This window comes from Entelurus aequoreus, linkage group LG06, assembly GCF_033978785.1.
Source record: "Entelurus aequoreus isolate RoL-2023_Sb linkage group LG06, RoL_Eaeq_v1.1, whole genome shotgun sequence".
Lineage (NCBI taxonomy): Eukaryota > Metazoa > Chordata > Actinopteri > Syngnathiformes > Syngnathidae > Entelurus > Entelurus aequoreus.
Genome location: NC_084736.1, coordinates 20,996,974 through 21,018,812, shown reverse-complemented (window position 1 = coordinate 21,018,812; position 21,839 = coordinate 20,996,974). Strand labels below are relative to the sequence as shown.

Below are 21,839 nucleotides of genomic sequence, written 5' to 3'. Positions count from 1 at the left end.
GTCATGACATTGCTTGTTTTACGAGCAGAGGAGCATGTTCGGCAGCACACAATCACGGAATACTTACAAGCAGACACAGTGTGTACACAGAAAAGGGAGAATGGATGCATTTTGGCCTAAAAAATAACGAAAAAGGTGAAGCTATAACACTATAACGCCCTCAGGAAGAGGTGCTTTAAGATATAGGTAGCTAGCTAGCAGCGAACATCCATCCGCAGTCGGCAGTGTTCTAGCTACTTCTAAATCACTAATCCTCGCCTCCATGGCGACAAATAAAGTGAGTTTCTTACAAATATCATCCCTGCAGGACAAGGAATAGCTAAACATGCTTCACTACACACCGTAGGAGGATACAACAGCTCACCGGCGTCACAGATAACAAGAGCTAGCGCGCTTGAATGTAAACAAATGCCATGAGTGGATCAATACTGACATCCACTGCAATGATACCAAGTACAATAGTGTATCAAGTCTATACCACTATGATTACATCTATATTTTTCATCGTCACAAAATCTTTTTTCCTTTTTAAAAAAAATTATATTATGTTTATAAACTTAGTAAATATGTCCCTGGACACATGAGGACTTTGAATCTGACCAATGTATGATCCTGTAACTACTTGGTATCGGATCGATACCTAAATTTGTGTGGTATCATCCAAAACTAATGTAAAGTATCAAACAACAGAAGAATTAGTGATCACTACATTTTAACAGAAGTGTAGATAGAACATGTTGAAACGCAAAATAACAACATATTAACAGTAAATGAACAAGTGGAATAATAATCAATTTTTACAGCTTGTCCTTTATAATTTTGACAAAATAATAGAATGAGAAATGACAATATGTTACTGCATACGTCAGCAGAAAAATTGGGAGCCTTGTTTGCTTACTTACTACTGAAAGACAAGTTGTCTTGTACGTTCACTAGAGATGCGCGGTTTGCAGACACAACCGCGGAGTCCGCGGATAAACCGCGGGTCGGGCCGGTGACATGACGAAAAAAATAGATTTTAAATAGATTCGGGCGGGTGGCGGTTGAACCAATTCGGACATATATATACATAGTTAAATGTTGTTACCCACATACATAGGCTATGTGTTTATCTTTATTTTCCTGCCTGTCGTTGACAATGGAGATTGTCTGATATTTTGTCATGGCTGCAGATCAATCAATAAAAGTTAATCTTTGTCGCAAATTTGTTCACTGTTTCACTGTGCACCCCGCCCTCGTCCCTATTTGAGCATTATAACGTTAACAAGTTAATATTCATTGAAATAAATTCAGAACATTTTTTTTACTTAACGAAAATATAGGCCTAGTCGTTCTAAAACATTTTTTTTAACTTCTTAAAAGCATCGTTCTGCTTGAAGCAACTGCGCACACAAAGTGAGGAACGCACTCCTGATCTGAGGGCATTGGCAACAATAGTCAACACTTTCTTAATGGAAATGACAATAATATTATAATAATGATAAATAATATTATCACGCATTAATATCTCTTAGCCACTAATGCGTGGCCAAGAGATATTGATGCGTGGCACGCATTTAATGTCTCTGCTGCATTGGATCAGTCTCCTTTCTTTAACAGACAAAAGCTTTCTAACCTCACTAATGCCTTGCATCGTCTATATTAGATATATAACAGGCGGGTGGCGGGCGGGTATGGTTTTGATAAAATGTTGGTTCGGGTGGATGGCGGGTGGATGACGACTTTTGTGATGCGGTTGTGGATGAAATAATTGCCTATGTGCGCATCTCTAACGTTCATTATTTTATTCAAGGACAACATTGTTCTTGATTGCAATAAGAAACATATGTTTAATGGACCGTAAGATTTTTTGTTCAAATAAAACTAATAATGTAATTTTTTGTGGTCCCCTTTATTTAGAAAAGTACCAAAATACATTTTGGTACCAGTACCAAAATTTTGGTATCGGGACAACCCTAGTCCAGGGGTGTCCAAACTTTTTCCACTGAGGGCCGCACACTGAAAAATTAAAGCATACAGGAAAATGTAATCTTTAGGGCTCCCCTCAGGTTTGGTCCTGGGGACAAGGAAGGGTCTCAGTCATAAAAATAAGGCATACATTAATAAATATATATATCCATCCATCCATTTTCTACCGCTTGTCCCTTTTGGGATCGCGGGGGGTGCTGGAGCCTATCTCAGCTGCATTCGGCGGAAGGCGGGGTACACCCTGGACAAGTCTTGTATATTTTTAATTATTATTAAACGCTTAAATCGCTAAATCATCTTCAGGTCTGTCTGTCGATATAAAGTTACAAAAACATGTTATATGCTATTTTTTTTCAAAGAAAATCCTGTTTTTTTAGAAAAAAAAAAAAAAAAATGCAACATTTTTCTCCCCAAAAATTTCAAAGTGGAACATTTTTTAAGTAACTTGAACCTTAAATAGGTAAATAATTAAAATCATCAATTTTGAAAAATGTTTTAAGCAATGGCAGTTTTTAAGAATAAAATCCTCCTAAAATTATTGGGGATCCTAAAGGGCCCTACTCATAAAATTGGTCAAAATAAGTCATACTTTTTTTTTTTTACTTTTTACACTTAAGTCTCTAGATCAACTTCAGATCTCTCCATTATTATAAGTTTATTATTTTTTCATGCCCTTTTTGTTCAAGAAAACTGATTTTCATATGCCAATATTTCAAAGTGGAATATTTGATCTGAAGTAAAGAAAAAAATGCTTTATAGAAAAATACAATCTGCATGGCAGCTTTGTGTAACTAAAGTCGACATGGCACATTTTTTTCGTAACATTTCACCTGTTCGCTCTTTTATTTATTTATTTATTTTTTTACATTTTATTGAATTAGTTTGTTTTTTTAATAGCATTTTTAAAATGTGCCGCAGGCCGCAAATGGCCCCCGGGCCTCACTTTGGACACCCCTGACTTAATCCATCACGCACCTCCTGGACCAGAGTGTCCTCCCTGATGGTGTCCGGAGAGATGCTCCTCAGACGCTCCATGGTCTCGTACATCCCTTGCAGCTCCCGCAATTTGTCCACGGAGCCCAGCATCTGTTTGAGTAGCACCAGGCCCACGCGGAACACGATCTTCACTCCTGCAGGAACAGGCTCTAGTCACCTCACAGTACAAACTACAACAGAACTACATCAGCAGATACAATATATACACATAAGATAGCAGTATTAAAATATTAAATACATTTATAAATAGTGAATAAGTAGTAATAAACACTGGTCAAGCACCAGCCCTTTTGCCATGCTTAAAAAAAGTTCCTTTTAAAAAAAAAATATATATATATATATATGAATACAAATTACTCTCATTGTCAATAATGCTCCACAAGTATGTTTTTTTAATACCGGACAGGGTATTTAGTTGAGCTATTCACCGCAACGCTCATGTGGCCACGCCCCCCTTTCTCTCCCTCCTGCAGTGCTGGTCGCCAGCAGTACGTCTCTTCTGCTTACTTGTCAAAAAATTTTGCCGGGAAATCCAGTTTGTGTCCTTCTTTCCTGGCCTCTTCCCGGTCCCATTGTTTTTGCTACTGCATTGATCAAGTCGCACAACAAGCCTCCGTCCGCAATCAAATAACGTTAGCAGAGATGGATGGACATGAAGACGATAGAAAAGATATATTTGCCAAAAATTTAAACTTTGTGTAAATATCTTTACAAAAATGAAACTTATTACATAATTAAAGATGAGCAGGCAGCAGCTCACACATTCTCATAATTTCTGTAACATCCAGAAAGAAATGTCAGCCAGCTTGAAAAATGTCTCTTGAAGAAGTCCAGAATTGTTATTAAAATGTTTGCAATATTTCAGGGTTCCTCACAAGGAAACCTTACAATGTATTGAATCCATAAACTGGTATAAAACGGAGTACGGTAGATGTGAGAAATCCAACATTTTAACCAATTTTCCTTGGAGATTTTCCATATTTTGAAATGCAAATGTTGATGCTACTCTTGGACACACGTAATAAAGATGTTTGTGAAATCCACTGATGTTTTTGCTGCTAAATAAACCAAAACATTAGCGCCGCATAAAACATTGTCGCTACTGGTCTGACGTTTCCTACACAAGCCTTGTCCAGCTATTTACAATTCATTTCTAAATAACTTTTACTGCAAATGGATATCAGCTCCAAATATCAGCTTGACTACTGATAAACAGTATCGAGCCTAAAAAAACCATATCGGTCGATCTCTACTTTTTAGTGCACAAAAGTGACAGAAACACTTTATCTAGCCCAATTTACACCAAGCAGAACAACCGTTCCACGAGACTCTAAGAAGACATACCTTCACAGAAGAACATGTCCCACACGCGCAGTACGCACGCCCACGGCAGCGTGCGTGAGAAGATGCACATAAACCACTCGGTCATGTAGAGGATGGGGTCAATCTTGAACTTCTTGAGGTGGCGGTAGGCCATGGGACACGTGCGGCGCAGCAGCGAGAAGAAGATCTCGCCATCCAGCTGGATGGCCTCCTGGAACACCGGATGGGGAAAATTCAGAGGGCGAACTCGGGGGTCAGGTAAATCAACGTGTGGTGGATTGCCTCACCAGCCCGGCACTGTAGTAGCCCGGAAGGTACTTCTCGCAAATCTGGACGAGGCACCAGAAGGCTTGCTGTAGATCACAAGAGTGTGAGAAGAAGCTTGAAGGAAAAACTTATCGTTCTTTATAAATATGTTCCCTTATTGATATAGGTATCATGTGAGGAGTCATATGTTGACCCACTGTGCTTGAATAAACCAAAATATTAGAGACAGTTCTCAGTACGATCCCAATGTTTCTCCTACGTGCAATCGATCGTGGCAAAATAAAAGATGCCACACGTTAAAGATTAGTTGTCTATTTGCAAGGAAAACATTTTTTTAAGGAATATATTGAATTGCATGAATAGATATATATAGCCTATTGTTTACGCACTACTGACTAGTGATGCTCCAAAAATTCAGCCATTGAAAAAAATACAGACCCAAAATAGCCTTAGGCCGAAAGACTTTGATCACCGTAAAAGGATGTTTTGATGAAGTAAAAGCAAGACACATGCAATTGTCTGGAACATAGGCAGCATGTCTGCCATGTGGACGTACTTTAATATATCCCAGATATACCCGTGGAGAGCCATCTACACAAAATGTGGAATGTGCAAATATTAAGAGGACAGTGGCACTCTTTCAAGAAGAGAAAAGTGCCGTCAGTGAGTGTTTTGGGACAGTAGAGGTTTGCTGCAGCCTTCGCTGTTCATTGTGGACGCCGAGCTACAGAAGTCAAGAGTCTCCAAACACGAATACGGTGTCCAGCAACACCAAAAAAAGATGCTAGATTTGCTGCTTGTTGTTTTTAACATAGAAAAAGTCACTAAAAAGATTGGAGCAGTCTATAGAAACTTGAACAATTCTCAAAGTGCAGCCTGTGTTACATTGTACAGTAAGCAGCAACATTTCCAAAAATAGAACTAAATTATATAATCTAAAAAAAATTTTTTAATACTGATTACTAATAACTTGGGATAGGTACTGTTCACATTGAACCAGCACGGTACAAATGTGAACAAATTCCCGGTACCATGGAATCAATACTGGTTCTCAACAGTACCAATTTTCTGTACTTTTGGGTGGGTTAAGAAATATTGTTTTGGATAAGAAAATTTATTTTTTATTGTAACATTTAAAATGAGCTGATTATGATAACTGTTGTGCAGTTGCTATATTTTGTTTTATTAAAATATTTCTGAGTCTTAATTACAGGTTCAAGTTCAAGACGTTGAATGGCAGTAGTGTATGGTTTATGATGTGTTGGCTAGTCAGTTCAGTTTTTGCTGTCTAATCTTTTGTTACGCCCTACAAAGTGTTAATACTGTAAGTACATGTATTGTTCTTATTACGCACCAGTTGCTAATCAGTAGCATGGTAATAGCAAAGCCAATACATATTAGCATCAAGCTAGCATGTTTTGAAAAGTGGACCCTTACTTTACTTATGTTGGAGCATTTTTTTGAGTCAGTTTCTTTGTTGGCATTGAAAATTGCAACATTACATAGAGGTAGTTTGGCTGAGTCCACTCTCAGTGCTGCTGGAGTGATCGCCAAGTGACGAAGTACAGTACACCGGCTGAGTCGGCAACATAGTACGACGACACACGGATTTTACGTGAATTGGTGACCGGTAGGACTGGCGGGATTTGGTCGTTGCCAAAAAAGTACCAGACTCAGTACCCATCCCGACTAATAACAGATTTGTTTTTAAATGCATGTAGTGATTTTTTTTTTAGCATTTTCAAAATGCATCATTGCTGAACTTGCAAATTACAAGGTGACGTCATATTGACCCTGCCCTGGACACGCCCCCACCGCCATATGTGTATTGGCAATCTGTGAGAAACCCTGGACGCAGTGCAATTCCAAGATTGTAATATTGTACCGATGTTTCTAATTCTGATTGTTTGGCGGTGGGTCCCCACCTCTGCAGGCATGTGCATGAGGAGGACAGCAGCCACGGGAGCCTGCGCCTGGCAGTAGCCCTCGTCAGGCTTGTAGATGGTGTAGGCCTTCAGGATGCGGTACAGATCCTGTTGTCTGCAGACAGAGCCATCAATAATTCATCATTTATGACTGAGCACAAAGAGCTTTTCAAACCGCTAACGTGAGCCTAAAAGTTTAATCGCTTGAGATCGTTTCAAGGTTGGTTCTGACCCGTGGCCCCCGCGTGCAGCAAACATCTCGTGGAAGGGGAACTGCCTGTGAAGATCCTTCTCGATGATGTCCAACCACTTGGCCTCTCCTGGATCCCTCTCCAGCTCCTGCAGGGGGGAAAGAAAAGCGCCAAGTTCAAAAGCATTAGACGGCACAAATAGGAAGTTGATGCTGAGCAGAAGTGTGCCACCCTGCTGAGAGAACTGATAGGCAGGATTACACGTCCTGATAAGAAGCTTACTAAAACTTCCTGTGCTTCTCCGGCCACGCCGAAGCGACAACTTCCCTTTGCAGGACTTCCACTTTGACTTAGACACAGCGGCCATTCGCCTATTCCAAGTTCTAGACAAAACCACATTTACAAGCAGGTGGGGCTGTTTGTCTCTCTGGCCTGGGTGTTACTGTATATTTAATACAGAGCAACGACAAGTTCATGTGCATCAAGCTTCTGCTGTTGCCATTTCCTCTGTCACGACTTCCTGTTCCTGTCAGCGGCACGCCTGAGGGCAGGGCACTATCAGCTCCTAGCTTGTCATTCAAACAGCTCGGTGGGTGTGGCCGGCTTATGATTAATTATTCATAGGCAGCAGTTGTAATTGTTCTCTGCAAAGAAAAGATGACCAGAAAAAACCCACACATTTTGCTTGTCTATATTGCTTTATAATAAGTTAAAATGTTATTTATTTTTAGCAATCCTATATGACAAGGGTGTCCACAGTGTGGCCCAGAGGCCGCTTGCAGCCCACAGACAGTTTTTTTAATGGCCCACGACACATTCTAAAAATACAATTACAAAAAAAAAATAAGTGCAATAAAAGAGCCATGTAAAATCACTAATGCTAATAGTAGCTTGTGTATTGTAAATCCAATTAGCATCAAGCTAGCGCATTTTAGAGGAGTGGAGGCTTACTTTAGGCCGAGCGTTTTCTGTCAAGCATACATGCTTTGTTGTTTTTGAAAATTTGCAACATTAGTTATTATGAGTCCGCCCTGAGTGGTGCTTGAGTGATTGTTTACGTGAGCCAGGTTTAGTCTGTAACCAGACGTCATGTGCCAAGGTATCGGAAAATGGCACGGTTTGATTTTAAGTGAATCGATAACCGGTAGTACCGACGGAATAGAAGTACCAAATGTGGTACCCATCCATGGACTTAAGCGAGTTTCACTGTATTTCTCGAAGACAAGTAAAAAAAAACAAAAAAACACGTTAGCTTGTGTACCTCAAACTTGCCGATGTTGGCATCCAGCAGCTCCTGACTGTTGGACAGCAGCTGCCAGGCTTTGGATCGGAGAGATGACGGAATCCCTTTCCTGCAGCGCATCTTCACCTGCAACAGAGGCAATGACGACACCTGTTATTACCGGTCATGTTGCCCCACTCTTTATTCTGAAAACGGCTGCTGTGGTGTGAAGACTCAAACAATGACGCCTGCGTACCTTCTGGAAGCGATGTTTGATCCACTTATCCCAGTTGTTGAACATTTCCAGCCATTTCATCTCTCTCTGCCGGGCCACTTCAATCCGAACTTCCTTTTCACTGTGACAATGTACAACGCACGCAAGTCACTCACTTTAAAAACACATTTTTGCATTTTTATAGTAGTATCGAATAAGTGACGAAAATTGTGAAAATTCATATACTACTGAAATTCTGGTACCATGACAACCCGAGTAGTGAAGGCCACTAGAGTAAATTTGTGTTATTATTAACAGAGTGGAGCGAACACACGGTCAGTGCATGTTTAGTCACAAACGCTCAGCAGCATGTGAGTCACACCAAAGGAAGCATGCAGGGGGGTCAGAAACGTTTAAAGAAGAAGCAAAAAAGAGATGAATGGGTAAAGTGAGGACAAACAGAATTATTCATCTACATCCCATCGATCCATCTTCTATACTGCTTGTCCTCATGAGGATCACGGGTAAGGTAGAGCCTATCTAGCTGACTACGGGCAATCACAGAGCACATTTATAAAAAAAACAAAACAACTGTCACTATCCCGCTCAAGGACAATAGTGTTCAATTAACGTGCATGTTTTTGGAAAGTGGGAGAAAGAAACCAGAGAAAATCCATGCACGCACAGAAGAACATGTAAACTCCACACATGAACCTGAAATGTGAAGAAGTCACTGATAACTGTCAATGGCTTTGCAGTAGGATAATCGGATTAATATTTAAAGCAAAAGATGACTGTTTGATGTTGTAAAATTTTAATATTTAGTTAATTTGCAATTTTAGTATACTTGGATAGGTTGATTGGCAACACTAAAAATTGGCCCTAATGTGTGAATGTGAGTGTGAATGTTGTCTGTCTATCTGTGTTGGCCCTGCGATGAGGTGGCGACTTGTCCAGGGTGTACACCTGCTGCATGTCTTGCCTATGTACAGTAGTTTTAGTCATAGTATTGATTTTAATATTTACTAATCATTGTATTTGTCTTCAATCACAGATCAACCATAAATCATGAAGCATTTGTCAATAAAGCTTTCTATTGTATTCTATTCTAACCTAATTCTAGATTATGGCAGGCTATATGTAATGTATAAAAGTGAAATTTGTTCTTTGAGTACAATAAGAAAAGCACAATGTGTTTAATGCCTTTTAACTTTTACTTTAATTTCATAAAATTGTTCTTTGAGTGCAATAAGAAACATTTGTTTCATGTATTGTAAGATTTTCAGTTCAAATGAAGCCAACAATTACAATTTTTAATGGTCCCTTTATTTTGAAAAGTATTGGTATACAGTTTGGTACTGGTACCAAAATATAGGTATCGTATCGGGACAACCCTAATCTAATGTGGGTAAATAAATATATAGGTGCCCAGATTCGATATTGATATCGGTCCAAAATAAGCAAAAAACAAGTATGGTATGATATATGCTTGCATAGAAAAAGTGTGATATCATGTGCGATACAAGCAGTCCAACAGTGTGTTTACTTGTACAAAGCTGGACAGCTAGTTAACATCTAAATGCCCTCCAATAAGCACACAATTTCTTTTACTTTTGTCAATGAATTTGCTAAAAGGTAAACATTATAGTTTATATATTATTAGGAGCTAGCAGCTACACAAGAGCAAAGCATACAAGCTAGACATCCATAATAATAATTTAACAATATTGCCGTCTATACCGGCACATTTCTCAATATAAACAAGTATCAAATAATTTTAGTTGCATATTACTTACACATACAAAGTCTCCAAGGCAAAAGCGCATTGGAAAGTATCCAGTAACAAACGTGTCCGCATCATTGAACTTACTGCGTCATGAGCTTAACGTCATGAATTATTTGGCCAATATGTTTGGCCCAAATAACAATTACCACTCCACTTAAACTTAAAGACATCATAAATCCATTCCGGACGGTTAATAATTAATAGGTTAGCATTTTTCATAGCTACTAGTGATGGGTCCGGCAACACCGATGCATCGGCGCATGCGTCGAGCTCATAGAGCAAAACCCTGTGTCGGTGCGCGTACCGCTTTTAGAAAGTCACGTGACCGATCATGAGCTGTTTCGGTCACGTGACCGATACGTGAACTGTGTCGCACTGACGCCTCCTCTGTGCCATGTGAGCGGGTCTTTTCTACAGCCGGAGAAATAATAACTAAGAAGAGATATAGTCTAAAATTTAATACGTTGGAAAAACTGTTGTTTTTTTATAAAAATGTGTAAAAAAAATAAATTAAAAAAATTCCCAGTCCACAAGCATCCTCATTCACAACACGTTCTCTTAAATTTCCATGTTATGATACATGTTCACATTATTTATTGACTGTATCTAAAAAAGATAAAAATATATTTTTATTTAAATGAAGATATAATATAATCCTAAATGAAATACAATGACTTGGTTTATATTATTGTATACGTATACTAGGTCATAAAATCAGTGTCAGCTGAGTCGGTCCATAGGTTGCCTGTAGGGATTTTTAATGTCCAGCAGATGTCAGTATTTAGTGACACAGTATCAATACAGTTTTGCAATGTGTCGAAACGCTTCATGACGCCTCATCAACCCATCACTAATAGCTACCATCCTTCTTGGTTTGTCTCATTTCACTTAATTAAAGGCCTACTGAAATGAAATTTTCTTATTTAAACGGGGATAGCAGATCCATTCTATGTGTCATACTTGATCATTTCGCGATATTGCCATATTTGTGCTGAAAGGATTTAGTAGAGAACATCGACGATAACGTTTTGGTCGCTGATAAAAAAGCCTTGCCTGTACCGGAAGTAGCGTGACGTCGCAGGTTGAAGGGCTCCTCACATTTGCACACTGTTTACACCAGCAGCGAGAGCGATTCAGACCGAGAAAGCGACGATTACCCCATTAATTTGAGCCAGGATGAAAGATTCGTGGATGAGGAACGTGAGAGTGAAGGATTAGAGTGCAGTGCAGACGTATCTTTTTTCGCTCTGATCGTAACTTAGGTACAAGGGCTCATTGGATTCCACACTCCTTTTTCTATTGTGGATCACGGATTTGTATTTTAACCCTTGTGTGGTGTTCATATTGTTGTTACTCAGCCAGTGTTTGTGGGTCTGATGGACCCGTTGCATTTTGTGGCTTTTAATGCCTCACAATCAAACACTCTAATGTTAAAATACTGACTTATCCCAAAAAACATTTGTAATGAAGTGCTTCGAGAGGCTGGTAAAGGAATACATTGTCTCCAGACTTCCCCCCACATTCGACCCATACCAGTTTGCTTATCGCCCTAACCGCTCCACAGAGGACGCCATCTCCTCTGCACTCCACCTGAGCTTAGCACATCTGGAAGGAAAGGACACACACGTGCGGATGTTGTTTCTGGACTTCAACTCGGCATTCAACACCATCATCCCACAGCACTTGGTGAGCAAACTGGCCACCCTTGGATTCAGTACCCCTCTTTGCAACTGGCTGCTTGACTTCCTCACAGACAGACCCCAATCTGTGAGAATGGGCAACAACACCTCCTGTGCCATCTCCCTGAGCACCGGCTCCCCCCAGGGCTGTGTCCTTAGTCCGCTGCTATTCACGTTGATGACCCATGATTGCTGCGTCAGGTCCACTACTAACCACATTGTGAAGTATGCGGACGACACGACAGTAGTGGGCCTCATCCGTGACAACAATGACATGGACTACAGGGAGGAGGTGAAACATCTGGTTGACTGGTGCAGAACCAACAACCTGGTCCTGAACGTCGACAAGACCGAGGAGATCATTGTCAACTTCAGGAAGCACCAGTCCAGCCACGCTCCACTCTTCATCAACGGCACACCAGTGGAGATGGTAAGCAGCACCAAGTTCCTGAGGGTGCAGATAACTGACAATATAACCTGGTCCCTACACACCGGAGCTCTTGTAAAAAGAGCTCAGCAGCGCATGCACTTTTTGCGTCGGATGAAAAGAGCACAGCTCCCTCCCCCCATTCTCACCACATTCTACAGAGGCACTATAGAGACTGACCAATTATATCTCTGTCTGGACTGGAGCCTGCAGTGCCTCAGACCGGAAGTCTCTCCAGAGAGTGGTGAGGACGGCGGAAAAGATCATCAGGACTCCTCTTCCTCCTATCCAGGAGATCGCAAAAAGCCGCTGCCTGACCAGGGCTCAGAAAATCTGCAGAGACTCCTCCCAACCCCACCAAGGACTGTTTTCACTGCTGGACTCTAGAAAGAGGTCCGCAGCCTAGGTAGCAGAACCTCCAGGTTCTGTAACAGCTTCTTCCCTCCGGCTGTAAGACTCTTGAACGCATCATAATAATCCCCTCAATTCCCCCCCAAAATGGATGGACTCGCTGGAATATAAAGACAATATAACATACATCCATAAATGTGGATGCATATGCAAAAGTGCAATATATTTATCTTTACAGTAATCTATTTATTTATATCTGCACCTTAATGCTTTTTTATCCTGCACTGCCAACCAGCTAATGTAACAACATTTCGTTCTTATCTGTACTGTAAAGTTCAAATTTGAACGACAATAAAAAGTAAGTCTAAGTCTAAATCTAAGACCCACAAACACTGGCTGAGTAAGAATAATATGAACGTTGCATGGAAATTTCTCTGCCAGTTTCTGTATCCCACAGGGATTCTTCTTTTGTGTTTCTGCACCTGTGGTTCCCACACAAGGTTGCAACATTGTTTGTCAACACTGTCTGCGCTCATTTTGTCGCACATTTGACCCTCTGATGTTCTGTGTACCTACACTCTGTCCTCCTCCTGTCTAGGCCTGCTGTGTGTGTGTGTGTGTGTGTCTGTGTGTGTGTGTGTGTGTGTGTGTGTGTGTGTGTGTGTGTGTGTGTGTGTGTGTGTGTGTGTGTGTGTGTGTGTGTGTGTGTGTGTGTGTGGTACACAGAACATCAATTTCCACACTTCTATTAGCCCCGGGTCCAGTGGACCCCGGACATCTTATATGTAATAGAAATGTGTAGGGGGGGTGAATGGTGTGTGGTCATTAAATATGTATTCTGATATATGTTCTTCACAGAAAATGAGCCAAAGCCAGTGAGTCTCAGTTGAAAAATTAATTAATTGTATCATTTTTCTTTTAATAAAAATCGAAAACGGGTCCCACAGACCCGAACATCACACAAGGGTTAAACCACCTCGGATACTATATCCTCTTGAAAATGAGAGTCGAGAACGCGAAATGGACATTCACCGTGACTTTTATCTCCACGACAATACATCGGCGAAGCACTTTAGCTACGGAGCTAACGTGATAGCATCGTGCTTAAATGCAGATAGAAACAAAAGAAATAAGCCCCTGACTGGAAAGATAGACAGAAGATCAACAATACTACCAAACTCTGGACCTGTAACCACACGGTTAATGCTGTACCGCCTGGTGAAGCCTAGCAATGCTGTTGCTAACAACGCCATTGAAGCTAACTTAGCTACGGGACCTCGACAGAGCTATGCTAAAAACATTAGCTCTCCACCTACGCCAGCTGTCATCTGCTCATCACGACCCGCGCTCACCTGCGTTCCAGCGATCGACGGCGCAACGAAGGACTTCACCCGATCATTGATGCGGTCAGCGGCCCGGAGACGGAGGAAGTCAAGGTGAGGACAGCGGCGCAGCGGCGAGCGTTGTAGCTTTCGACGACACCCCGGCCGCCATTAGAGTCGGCAAGAAACATATATTTCCCCAAAGTTACGTACGTGACATGCACATAGCGCCACGCACGTACGGGCAAGCGATCAAATGTTTGGAAGCCAAAGCTGTACTCACGGTAGCGCGTCTGCTATCCAACTCACAGTCCTCCTGGTTGTGTTGCTGTAGCCAGCCGCTAATACACCGATCCCACCTACAGCTTTCTTCTTTGCAGTCTCCATTGTTAATTGAACAAATTGCAAAAGATTCACCAACACAGATGTCCAGAATACTGTGGAATTTTGCGATGAAAACAGAGCTGTTTTTATTGGGATACAAAGGTGTCCTAATGCTTCCGCTTCAACCCTTGACGTCACGCGCAAACGTCATCATACCTAGACGTTTTCAGCCGGAAGTTTCCCGGGAAATTTAAAATTGCACTTTATAAGTTAACCCGACCGTAATGGCATGTGTTGCAATGTTAAGAAATTCATCATTGATATTTAAACTATCAGACTGCGTGGTTGGTAGTAGTGGGTTTCAGTAGGCCTTTAAACCTTTTCTAACATTCCACACTACAAAATAATTAAAGTATGAATGATTCCTGCTGATATCGTATGAAAAAAATGTCGGTATTGGCCTATACTTAAGGCTCTAATATGGAATATATTTCCAATACTTTAAAACAAAAGTGGAAGTGTTGTATCGGGCCACCCCTGTCACAGGCCGCACTTTGGACACCAAAATAATTAAATTACTCCATTAATGTTTTTGTTTTTATTTTTGGTTTTCCGTTGGCTCTTTGTGAAGGTTAGTGCAAGAAAAAAGTATTAAATTACCATAGAACTGGAAGTTACTGCATCATAGCTTAGCAACAAAAGTGTCACATGTGATTTTTGTCCTGGTTGCTAAGTACAATATAGTTACAAGTTTTGGGACTTTCTTTCTGCATTCTTCACCATATTTGTTTACCTCAAACTTAGCTATTGTGTTGTTTTTGTCCTATTACTAGACATTCACTTATTCTTTGTTTAAAATAGAGCTGGGTGAGATGGCTCAAAACTCTATCACAATATAAGTGTTTTTTTATCAGTCGAGATTGATATTTTTTAGCCAAAATAAGGATCAAGAGTTACCAGTGATGACAAAGAGAAAACGTGTGACAATAACCATAGAACTGGAAATTACTAGAACATAGCTTAGCTACAAAAGTGTCACACACCTTATTTGTCCTGGTTGCGAAGTACAATTTGGCTACAATCCAATAGTTTTGGTACTTCCTCTCTGCATTCTTCACCACGTTTGTCTGCATCATAATTAACTATTGTGTTGTTTTTGTCCTATTACCAGACCTTTACTTATTCTTTATACACAAAGTGCCAAGAATGTTAAAAAGGTTATTGAAAACTTTGTCTGTTGGGTTAATAATACAAGTGTGAAGTAGAACTGTGAATCATTTGGGCAACACTCGATTCAATTCGATTCTTAGGGGTAGCAATTCGATTTGGAATCGATTCTCGATCCAAAACGATTCTTAAATAAAAATCATCACTTTTTTTTGTGCCAGTTCTATGATAAACTACATTCCTCCATAAAATAGATCAAACAGCTCTGATTAATGTATATATTATTTAAAAGAAAACTGGTTTTGTTTAATAAAATTCTACCCAAACATGTACTAAAGTGGCTGGACAGGACAGATTTTGGGGAGAAAAAAATTTAATAAAATGTATTCCATTTTTTTTTATCAATTAAGAATCGTTACAAATAAGAATCACAATTCATTCAAAAATCGATTTTTTTTTGACACCCCTATTGTGAAGGTTTTATGATTGCCACAGTTTTACCTTGGAACAGACCATTTTGATTGTAGCGTGAAAGACTGGACTGTGGCGTTGTATTAGAAATCAACCAGTGTGACTGTGACGGCATCACTTACCCGCTTTCGCTGTACTGAGTGCCGCCCAAAAATCCGTACTTGTCAGTACGCTTGACCGCCAGGCCATTGATTTCCGAATCGGAGCCAATCGAGCTCCCGTCCTCCCCCAAGCCAGACAGGGACTCCAGCGTGCCCGACATCAGGCTGGCTGATTCCAAGTAGCTGAGGGTGTCGGGGGCCGGGCGCGAGGTGGCCATCGGGAAGAAAGGGGCCGGCTCTTGGATGAACGGCACCGTCGGGCTGGGGTGCCCGGCCCCGGTGGTGGGGCTGCATGGCGGCTGTGCTTTAATGGGACTCTGGGGCTTCGGGGACACAGGTGGAGGTGGACTCCGGGGCTTAGGGGACAAAAGGGGAAGTGGACTCTGGGGCTTAGGGGACAAAGGTGGAGGTGGACTCTGTGGCTTAGGGGACAAAGGTGGAGGTGGACTCTGGGGCTTAGGGGACACAGGTGGAGGTGGACTCTTGGGGACTTGTTCTTTCTGAGGTTTCTCCTCCACGGTCACTGTAGCGTCTCCGTCTGCGGGTTGGGCGACATCATCCCCACCAGGATGCGGGTTGTGGGTGACGTGCACACTGGGGTAGAGATTTGGGCCTGGGGTAAGGTCAGTGGAAGGGGACGCCGGTTGAGCGGTAAGCTCGCTGGAGGACAAATCCGGCGGAGCTGCGAGTGATGCTTCATTGGAGAGAAGGTCCTGACGCTCAACATGAGCGCCAGTCTTTGCCTCCTCATCCTCATGTTGTGCCGCCGCCCCCTGACATACACAAGGGAGGGCACCCACCGGTGTCTCAGCAGCGACCTTCAAGGGACTCTGAGGTGGCAGCGGTGCGGAAGTCACGCCCTCCGGCTGCGGTGCGGGAGTAGTTTCAGTCAAACACTTGGGTGTTGACGTCGCCATGGCCAGGTCAGGAGTGTGGGCTGCCAGCGAGGATGAGGGGACAGAGGGAGTCGCGTGGGGATCGCCCAATGCGGATGGTGACGGGGACAAGGTTGAAAGTTCTGCCATGATCCGATGGGAGCTCTCCTAGATGAGAAAAAAACAACAAGTTGTAAGTTTTATCCAACATTTTGCAACAATTACTAATCTTTGGTTACTAAAACTTGTAGCTAATGTTCATACCAGTCAGCTGAAGTCATTGCTGACTGTTTTTATCATTCAGATAACGCTTTTAACCACATGGCATGAACATAAACACTTACATAAACCAACAGCACATACAACACAGATGTGACATTTGCAAACAATTTGAATCTTTTAAAAGGCTCTTTAAAAGGGAATGACGAGACCCAATTCCCCGTTGTGAGAAGTTCGTTTGGGAATCGTTTTTTTTATGTACCGGTACATGCAAATTTAGCGTCAGCAATTGCCCACTCTGAACTTGGGTGGCAACTGGACTAAAATTTGAGTCCGAGTTAAAGGAAACTAAGCAGCTTTTGGATAAACTTTTCTTGTAAAAAACATATATTTTTACAGATAAAAATATAAAAATATATGTGTATATACTGAATATATATATATATATATATATATATATATATATAAACTTTTTTTTATTTTTTCCGACTATTTTTAAATTGTATTTATCCATTGTATTTGGATTCACTATGATTAGTACTTTCTACTATTTTTTTATTGTATTTATTTTATTTGTATTCACTTTTTGGGTAGTAGTTTAAGCGTACACACATTTATTATGTCCTAATTTTAATTGTAGTTTTATTTATACTTTTTTAAATCCATTCATTAATTTTATTATTTCTTATTATTTGTGTATCTACATTGTTAAAATACAACATTTTTTTTCGGTGAGGAAAATTTCAAACCAGTGATGTTAATGTCAAAGCATATAATTATGGGTCCACCTTATGGCATGTTTACAATGAAAACAAAAAAATTATAAAATTAAAATAAATTAACATTTAAGAATAATTAGCACCAATAGAGTAATATTTGTGTGAATTTAATTACCATATTTTTCGGACTATAAGTCGCAGTTTTTTTTTCATAGTTTGGCCGGGGGTGCGACTTATACTCAGGAGCGACTTATGTGTGAAATTATTAACACATTACCGTAAAATATCAAATAATATTATTTAGCTCATTCAGGTAAGAGACTAGACGTATAAGATTTCATGGGATTTAGCGATTAGGAGTGACAGATTGTTTGATAAACGTATAGCATGTTCTATATGTTATAGTTATTTGAATGACTCTTACCATAATATGTTACGTTAACATACCAGGCACGTTCTCAGTTGGTTATTTATGCGTCATATAACGTACACTTATTCAGCCTGTTGTTCACTATTCTTTATTTATTTTAAATTGCCTTTCAAATGTCTATTCTTGGTGTTGGGTTTTATCAAATAAATTTCCCCCAAAAATGCGACTTATACTCCAGTGCGACTTATATATGTTTTTTTTCCTTCTTTATTATGCATTTTCGGCCGGTGCGACATACTCCGGAGCGACTTATAGTCAGAAAAATACGGTATACTGATCAACATCTACATCCATCCATCCATTTTCTACCGCTTGTCCCTTTCAGGGTCACGGGGGGGGAGAGGGTGTGGTCGCTTGAGCCTATCTCAGCTGCATTCGATATCTTATTGTATAACTGATACAAGTGATTGTTGTGACGGTTACAATTTTCTACCACAAGGCATTGATATTGGTGTTGATAATGATGTCCAGTCATGATCAGTTCCCAACCTTAAAGCCTCAAATTAGTTTGGAAGGAGAGCTGATCAATTAAAGTAAAATAATGACAGTGTCACTGTTGACGGCGAGAAGTAGTTTTTTATGGCTGGCTCCGCCCAACCAGGTACGAATAGGCACTGACTCATCTAGAACTTCAAGGTGTCTTCATCATCATGTGAATCAATTCTTATGGAGATCTGAATTTGTGGAGCTCAGTTACAAATTTTAAAGTTTGGTTGCAAACCATCAGAAAAAAGTTTGGCGCCATGCCACACCCACATCTTATGGCGTAAACCAGTGGTCCCCAACCAACGGGCCGCGGCCCTGTACCGGTCCGTGGATCGATTGGTACCGGGCCGCATAAAATAAAATAAATAACAGGACTAGCGGTAGAAAATGGATGGATGGATATACAGTATATATATATATATATATATATATATATATATATATATATATATATATATATATATATATATATATATATATATATATATATATATATATATATATATATATATATATATATATATATATATATATACACATATATATATATACATATATATATATATACATATATATATATATATATATATATATATATATATATATATATATATATATATTTATTTTAATGTATTAAATCAACATAAAAAAACACAAGATACACTTACAATTAGTGCACCAACCCAAAAAACCTCCCTCCCCCATTTACACTCATTCGCACAAAAGGGTTGTTTCTTTCTGTTATTAATATTTCTGGTTCCTACATTATATATCAATATATATCAATACAGTCTGCAGGGATACAGTCCGTAAGCACACATGATTGTATTTTTTTTAATGACAAAAAACAAACAAAACAAAAAAAAACATACCCCCACCCACCCAATTTTCAAGCGTTGACCGGTCCGCAGTTACAAAAAGGTTGGGGACCACTGGCGTAAACAACATTTCTTTGCAATTCATCATCGCCCATCTGTCTAGTATCTAGGAGGAGTTCGTTGAAATACAACCCTTGTTTTTGACGTAAAACCAAGATGGCCGACTTCCTGTTTGTTTTCCAAATATAGGTTCTAGAGACTTTTAGATGTGTTTTAGCATGATAAATGTCTCCAGCAATTGTTGTGACAGTATGTGAAATTGGTGGCAGGGGCTATATTTTTTTATTTTGAAATTTCATGTTTGGGAACCCCGAAAATATATATTTTTTCCTCCAAACCCAACATGCTGGGTTGTAGAGGCATGTTAAAGGCCTACTGAAATGAATTTGTTTTATTTAAACGGGGATAGCAGATCTATTCTATGTGTCGTACTTGATCATTTCGCGATATTGCCATATTTTTGCTGAAAGGATTTAGTATAGAACAACGACGATAAAGATTGCAACTTTTGGTATCTGATAAAAAAAAGGCTTGCCCCTACCGGAAGTAGCGTGACGTAGTCAGTTGAACATATACGCAAAGTTCCCTATTGTTTACAATGATGGCCGCATGAAGTGAGAGAGATTCGGACCGAGAAAGCGACAATTTCCCCATTAATTTGAGCGAGGATGAAAGATTTGTGGATGAGTAAAGTGCAATTGAAGGACTAGTGGGGAGTTGAAGCTATTCAGATAGGGAAGATGCTGTGAGAGCCGGGGGTGACCTGATATTCAGCTGGGAATGACTACAACAGTAAATAAACACAAGACATATATATACTCTATTAGCCACAACACAACCAGGCTTATATTTAACATGCCACAAATTAATCCTGCATAAAAACACCTGCGTGTTTGTTATGCTAGCTCCTCTGCTAGCTCCTAGCTCCATAGAACACGCCAATACAATTCAAACACCTGATCAACACACACAATCACTCAGCCCAAAAGACCGTTCACCTAACCCAAGGTTCATAAAGCTTATATATTTTTAAAAAGTTACGTACGTGACGCGCACGTACGGTACGGTACGTGTTATGCTAGCTCCTAGCTCCTATGCTAGCTCCTAGCTCCATAGAACACGCCAATACAATTCAAACACCTGATCAACACACACAATCACTCAGCCCAAAAGACCGTTCACCTAACCCAAGGTTCATAAAGCTTATATATTTTTAAAAAGTTACGTACGTGACGCGCACGTACGGTACGGTACGTGTTATGCTAGCTCCTAGCTCCTATGCTAGCTCCTAGCTCCATAGAACACGCCAATACAATTCAAACACCTGATCAACACACACAATCACTCAGCCCAAAAGACCGTTCACCTAACCCAAGGTTCATAAAGCTTATATATTTTTAAAAAGTTACGTACGTGACGCGCACGTACGGTACGGTACGTGTTATGCTAGCTCCTAGCTCCTATGCTAGCTCCTAGCTCCATAGAACACGCCAATACAATTCAAACACCTGATCAACACACACAATCACTCAGCCCAAAAGACCGTTCACCTAACCCAAGGTTCATAAAGCTTATATATTTTTAAAAAGTTACGTACATACGCAAAAAAAAGTTGCGCACATACGGTCAAGCGATCAAATGTTTAGAAGCCAAAGCTGCATACTCACAGTAGCACGTCTGCGTCTTTGTCATCCAAATCAAAGTAATCCTGGTAAGAGTCTGTGTTGTCCCAGTTCTCTACAGGCGTCTGTGTATCGAAGTCAAAAGTCCTCCTGGTTAGAGTCTCTGTTATCCGAGTTCTTCCATCTTGACTGCATCTTTCGGGAATGTAAACAAAGAAGCGCCGGCTGTGTACTGTTGTTGCTGACTACGTTCGAAAAATACGTCCATTTCGCACCGACAACTTTCTTCTTTGCTTGTTCAGCTTCCTTCTCCATAATGCAATGAACATGATTGAAACAGATTCACGAACACAGATGTCCAGAATACTGTGGAATTATGAAATGAAAACAGAGCTTTTTCGTATTGGCTTCAATGTGGAAGGCATACCCGTGTTCCCCGGTCTACGTCACGCGCATACGTCATCCTCAGAGGCGTTTCGAACCGGAAGTTTAGCGGCAAATTTAAAATGTCACTTTATAAGTTAACCCGGCCGTATTGGCATGTGTTATAATGTTAAGATTTCATCATTGATATATAAACTATCAGACTGCGTGGTCGGTAGTAGTGGGTTTCAGTAGGCCTTTAAGTGCTCACGCCAGAAAGTGAAAGCCAGACCGATGTTGATCCTGACTGTCCTTTTATCTGGGTAACCTTTTTTTTTTAATTGTCTCCTCAGACAAAACTTTTTGTTTCTTTGCTTGTTTTGGAGCTTCGGCCATGATCGCAGTAATCGCACAAAGGCGTTCTTCTTCTTTTTTCTTTCTGGTGACGCGTAGGCATTCGCATCGACTTCCGTCTTTTTAACAAATGGGGAAAGGGGGAGTGACGTATGCCGT

General features: G+C 40.4%; 1 protein-coding gene across 1 annotated transcript in view; it reads right to left on the bottom strand.

Moving 5' to 3' along the window:
- The window catches only part of LOC133651943 (TBC1 domain family member 10A-like), a 31,994-nt gene that overhangs the window by 4,045 nt on the left and 6,110 nt on the right, over nt 1-21,839 (bottom strand). Inside the window, exons 2-9 of the mRNA XM_062050218.1 lie at nt 15,756-16,777; nt 8,149-8,248; nt 7,932-8,039; nt 6,712-6,818; nt 6,480-6,594; nt 4,575-4,640; nt 4,309-4,498; nt 2,944-3,098 (exon numbers count right to left, since the gene is read on the bottom strand). Of these exons, the coding sequence (XP_061906202.1) occupies nt 2,944-3,098; nt 4,309-4,498; nt 4,575-4,640; nt 6,480-6,594; nt 6,712-6,818; nt 7,932-8,039; nt 8,149-8,248; nt 15,756-16,759 (1,845 nt within the window). The 5' untranslated portion in view covers nt 16,760-16,777. The remainder of the gene's footprint in view (nt 1-2,943; nt 3,099-4,308; nt 4,499-4,574; nt 4,641-6,479; nt 6,595-6,711; nt 6,819-7,931; nt 8,040-8,148; nt 8,249-15,755; nt 16,778-21,839) is intronic.